This window comes from Chaetodon auriga, chromosome 18 (genome assembly GCF_051107435.1).
Source record: "Chaetodon auriga isolate fChaAug3 chromosome 18, fChaAug3.hap1, whole genome shotgun sequence".
NCBI classification, from domain to species: Eukaryota; Metazoa; Chordata; class Actinopteri; order Chaetodontiformes; family Chaetodontidae; genus Chaetodon; species Chaetodon auriga.
In genome coordinates this window covers 15083096-15088567 of record NC_135091.1, presented here as the reverse complement: position 1 = coordinate 15088567, position 5472 = coordinate 15083096, and the positions used below count along the sequence as shown (strand labels likewise).

The 5472-nt window shown below is 46.1% G+C and overlaps 1 protein-coding gene across 4 annotated transcripts; it reads left to right on the top strand.

The window, feature by feature from the left end:
- Positions 1 to 594: 594 nt before the first annotated feature.
- Positions 595 to 5006, top strand: gzf1 (GDNF-inducible zinc finger protein 1). Of its 4 annotated transcripts, none has more exons than XM_076756973.1 (8): positions 595 to 785; positions 1246 to 2270; positions 2491 to 2674; positions 2835 to 3004; positions 3138 to 3232; positions 3375 to 3542; positions 3685 to 3842; positions 3978 to 5006. In XM_076756973.1, the coding sequence occupies exons 1-8, from the start codon at positions 630 to 632 to the stop codon at positions 4728 to 4730; spliced, it is 2709 nt and encodes a 902-aa protein (XP_076613088.1). In that variant the 5' UTR covers positions 595 to 629; the 3' UTR covers positions 4731 to 5006. The 4 variants fall into 4 exon arrangements, with proteins under 4 accessions (XP_076613088.1, XP_076613092.1, XP_076613089.1 ...); XM_076756977.1 differs by having other exon boundaries at positions 696 to 785; positions 1249 to 2270; XM_076756974.1 differs by having other exon boundaries at positions 783 to 861.
- Positions 5007 to 5472: the final 466 nt, after the last annotated feature.

The window sequence follows — 5472 nt, the reverse complement described above, 5'->3', positions numbered from 1 at the left end:
TTACATCCATGTACTACACAATTATTCTTTAAGCAGCAGGTTTAATACCTAAAACGTGGGTCTGCCTGGTGAAACTATGCCCTAAAATGAGAGTAGTCTGTGTGGAAACTGATGTTGCTGAATAAAATGCAAATCTGACTGTTAAAGGCAGGCTCAGCTGCTTTTTAATGCAACACTCGCAGTTTATATCATGTCGTGGCTCTCTGTATAATAGCGCCCCCGTGCGGGTAAGAGGCAGTAATGCACTAACAAATGCTCTAGTGTTTAGGTTGCCAATTACAAGAAGTGAAGCCGAGGTTCATTTCAAATAAAATACTAACTATTGCAGATAGTAGCGTTACAAGTCCGACACATTATTGCTAAGTAGTTACTATAAATTAAAAATGATATTGCAATGGACAGTATTTTATTTTGGAAGCAAGTAAGGCAAAGCGAAAAAAAATGTTATGCATAAATTGTTATCTAGCTAAATTAGCTTGACAGTAATGCCACGAAACCCTCAAATGGAAAGTTAAAATAAATGCCAGAGGCGCTATTTTCCAGGCGATAACCGTCTGCGCTTATTGTAAACAAACCTGCTAAAATGATCCAGGAGCAGCCGATGAACTCGGCAAACCCAAAGTTTAAACATGACCATAAACGCAGCACTGATCCCACATCAGCCATATCGGCACCGGATGTCGTTCTGTAAAAAGACAAATACCGTTTTCGTGAGCGATTTCTCCAGGAAATACCTTCCGCTGAGGAGAGCATTTGTGAAGGGCTGCCATTTTACCGAGCTTACGGTAAGAAAACCTGCTCCGTGTTGATGTGTGTTGTTCACTGGCTGCCGTACGTAACGTCCACCGCGCTGTGTGTGCTGTAGGTTGAACGCCTGTCGTCGCATATCCGACCAGTTCGCTTCGTGTTGACAGTCAGCGTTAGCTAACCTAGCTTATCTGCCATTGTGTCTGTGATGCTACTGTTAGCAGTGAACATTACCAAGCACAAAAATGTAACGCTAGTCAGGCTTTAGTCATGGCGGTGAGGCTTTGTATGCTGGGGTGTGAGGTTTTTTAGGTGCACCTTATGTCAGAAAGGTTAGTTATTTTAGCAAACTCGCAAAGCATTTAGCTTAATACTGGCATACCGAGATCACTATTATTGTAGCACCATGTCCGTGTGTGTGTGTGTGAACAACCTCCATGAAACACAGCTAGCGTAAGCATTACATGTAACCATCCCTCCATTTGTTGTTCTTCTCAGCAGCACAAATGCATTATGGGGGTCCAAGTCATCCAGCTCACCTCTAAGTCCCACCATGAAAACGTCCTGTCCTCTCTGCACCAGCTGAGGCTGCAGGGCCACCTCAGTGACGTCACAGTGCAGGTAGACTTCCAGGGGGACGTGCAGGAGTTTCAGGCCCATCAGGTGATGCTGGCAGCATCCAGTGGTTACTTCAAGAGGATCCTTCTCTCTCAGGATGCCACCCGAGACAAGTTGTCACTCTCAAATGTGCACTTCAATGACTTCTCAAAGTTTCTGGAGTTTGTGTACACCGGAAAAGTTGAAGTGGCCCGAGACAAGATTGGTGACGTTCAAGCGGCCGCACAGTTTTTGGACTGTGTGGATCTGGCAGATGTTTGTGGTGAGGCCATGAGTGCTGGTATTCTACAGAATCCTGCAAAGAAAACATCTGCATCAGAGGTGCCTGAAAAAGATGATTTAGGCGGCACCAAGAAAGAAAAAGGGACCAAAGGGAAGAAGCAGGCAAAAAGCTTACTTCTTAAGCGGCGGCGCTCTCCACAGAGCTCAGAGAAAGACGCTTCGAAAAGATGCGGGGCGAAGAGCACAGCGAAGGACGACACAAGACAAGGAAAAAATCTAAAACTGACCTTAGCTGGCCGTGAAGTCCTTCAGAGACGTTTATATAGTAAAAGGGAGGATTTTAACAGTGAAAACCAAATTAGCAATGAAGACACGGATGTGTTTGACTACAGGACTGAAGCCGAGAATCAGGCTGAGAAAGGAGACGAGTCAGCAGAGGAAATGCCAGTCGGTGATGTGGATGACTGGGAAGGTGAGGAGAATGAGCACAGTATTGATCATGGAGACAAGCTGTTGTTGTCTCTGGAGGAGCAGCAGGAGGAGGAAGAGGAAGAAGAAGAAGAAGAAGAAGAAGAGGAGGCATGGTCCAAAGAGACATTTAAAAGAACATCGAAGGCACAGTTCCAGTGTAATAAGTGCCAGCGGACCTTCCACTATGAGAAAAGCTACTTGAAGCACATCAGGTAGGACACACTTGCTCTTGGGTTTAACAATAAATAATAATAATAATAATAAAGCATCCATACACAAAGAAACTGGTCGTTTTCTAACTGCGCTGTGCTTAACTGGGGTGAAACTTTTAAGGCAAGTTGGCCTCTAAAGCTGGTCAGCGCATCTAATCATGATAGCTGAGATCATTTGCGCTCTGATATCGCTGCAGCCTGTTTCTGCTCTCTCGGCCAGCACGTACCACGGAGTAAAAGCAGATGCCGTCTACCGCTGTGAGACCTGCCTGCAGACCTTCGCTAACCGTAGCAACCTGAAGATCCACGAGAAGCATGTTCACAGCACTGAGAGGCTTTTTTCCTGCAGCTCCTGCGCAAAGACCTTCAAGCGTAAGAAGGATGTCGTCCGCCATCAAAGACAGGTGAGGATTAAAGGATTCCACACGCTTCCTGTATCTGGAAATCACATACAGTATCATTGCTGTGATAAAACACATGCAACATAATACAGAAGTATGCAAATTGTATTTATCTGCAGGTTTTTTCTCATCATTTCTGTCTTACAACGCTGTTGCTTCTCAGGTGCATGAACGTAACAACCTGCGGCATGTCTGCTCTGAGTGCGGGAAGTCGCTCAGCTCCAGAACCGCCCTGTTGTTGCATAAGAGGACACACACTGGCGTGAAGCCTTTCGAGTGCACGGACTGTGGGGCCAGATTCACCCAGAACTCTGCCCTCAAGATGCACCGCAGGTACTGAACGCAGCGATGATGGCTGGTAAAATGACCCACAGTTGGAGTTGTATAAATGCTTAAGAAAGGTGACCGGCTTTGACATACGTTTAGGTATAAAGTAGACTTAATTTGTCTGTTTTACTGTGTGTAGGACTCACACAGGAGAGAAACCATTTCCATGTGACGAGTGCGACGCGCGGTTCACTCAGAAGCACATGTTGACCTATCATAAGCGATCGCACACAGGTAAGAGTGATGTCATTTAAAAAATGTCGAGGTGTCTGCATCGTCATCTTTAGTTTGAGTGGACGCAGTGAAGACAAGGTTATCTACACGTACCAGACCAAAAGTCAAAAGATGATTCCTTTGCTGTTTTATCTCCTGGCAGGAGAGAAGCCCTTCATGTGTGAGGCCTGCGGGAAAAGCTTTGCATCTAAAGAATACCTGAGACACCACTCCAACATCCACACGGGGTCCAGGCCGTACAAGTGCGAGCAGTGTGGGCGAGGCTTCGCCCAGAGGAATTCCCTCCACCAGCATTTAAAGATACACACAGGTAAATGTAAAAAACACCGACATATACGCTGATGTTCATGTGGAGGCATCATCTGCCTTTACGGCTGAGAAAGCAGTTTTCTTCTTTTGTTTAATTTGTGTGTTTCCTGACATGTGATTGTCACCTGTCTGCTGATTGGAAGGCGAGCGTCCGTACAGCTGTAAAGACTGTGAAAAGCAGTTCACCCAGCTCAATGCCCTCCAGAGGCACCAGCGTATCCACACAGGAGAGAAGCCCTACATGTGTGGTCTATGTAAACGCACCTTTACAGATAAGTCCACCCTTCGCAGGCACACTATGGTGAGCAGTGCTTATCTTAAGTGCTATCAACAGTGTTGACTTTAAGGCATTCGGTTTTGTTGTGCCAAGTTGTGTTTCAAGTACTTTGACCCATCAGACTGCTGTGAAAATAACACAAACTCTTCTGACGTTCAGATTCATGACTCAGATGCTCCTTGGAAAACCTACCTTGTGGTGCTGGAAGGAAACGTGGAGGACAAGAAACCCAAAAGCACCCCGAAGGGAAAGACAGAGAAAGCAGGAGCAGGAGAGAAAAAGAGCGCCGCGAGAAAGAGTGGAGGTGGTGGTGCTGCTGCTGGCACTGATGCTGCTGCCAGTCCTGGTAAAACCCACACGGACTCCATTGTGGTGCCGGCTGAGCCAGTCACCCTCCCCGCTGAATGGGCCACTCATGGGGCCATCGCTCTGGTCAGCCACGGCGCCCTTGGCGGGATCACTGTGATCCACACCGAGGTGCCGCCTGGGACCCAGATCCAGCCCATTGTAACCACTGATGGCACGGGGGCCAGTGTCATTTCCTTAGATGGATCCGCCATCCCTGTCCCGTTCTCTATACCAATGTCCATGGCTAACCCTCTCCCCTTGTCCTCAGACGCTTCCACCATCTCTCTCTCTGTTCCCGCTCTCTCAGTTCCTGTCTCTGATGGCACGTTGGCGTCAGTTGTTTCCACGTCATCCGTCCTGGAAGCTGCTGCTTCACAGACCATTCTGGCTCCAGTTTCAGAAACTAAGGCCACCTCAGAGACGGATCTTTTGCAGCCTGATATTCAGACTGTGATTGTCGGTGATGACGTTTCTAGAAAAGAACAAACAGCTGCTGGACAGCAGAGGACAGCAGATAACCCATTAGCTGAACCTAAAGGGGCCCTAGCTCAAGATGCTGTGTAGAAAATTTTAGGTGTGTGTAGGGATTTTAAAATCCCTTTTCAGTGTTATTTTATTTTGGTGTTGGCAGTGTCTGAATGTTTTTTTTTGATCATGTGTTTCATCATTATTATGATCTCAAATCCAAAGTTTCATTAACAGTATGGATGTGATGTTCTGTGTTTGTGTATGTCAAGGTATCCATTAAAGGTCACGACAACCTGCTGTGCTCTAGTCACATGTTTTACAGCTATAACCAAGGTAGAATTCATTAAATAATAGTGTGCATCTAATATAATATATGGGTGCAGCACAGATCATGTTGAATGCAAATAATGAAGGTGGTTGTTGATTGATTTCATGTAACATCACATCAGGTTCAGCACATTTTACCACTCAAATTAATATTAGACATCTGTTCCTGTTCCAACTTTGATATTCCGTAGGATGGTCTGGGAACCTTGTCAGAAGTCCTTGGCAGCTGCAGAACAGCACCCCATGAATCCCCAAGTAGCTTTCGTACACCTTTGGAATGACAGCGTGCTTTTTGCAGCTCCGCTGATGATTTATGTTGGCCTGAATTTAAATGAAGTAGCTTCAATCCTTCAAGGTTCTGGCCCTTTCCTCTCTTTGGAACTATTTCCTCGTAACCACAGCTGTGTTTCATGTTCGGCAGGTACCTGCTTGAAGTCCTGCAGGATTTATACGGCTGCCTGCCATAACAAAACGAAAAAACAACTTCTGAAGTTTGGAATTTTTAACTCAG

Coding starts and splice junctions, on each gene's coding strand:
- gzf1 (XM_076756973.1), top strand. CDS start 630: ATGACCATAAACGCAGCACTGATCCCACATCAGCCATATCGGCACCGG. Junction 786..1,245: donor GCCATTTTACCGAGCTTACG/GTAAGAAAACCT, acceptor TGTTCTTCTCAG/CAGCACAAATGCATTATGGG. Junction 2,271..2,490: donor AGCTACTTGAAGCACATCAG/GTAGGACACACT, acceptor TCTCTCGGCCAG/CACGTACCACGGAGTAAAAG.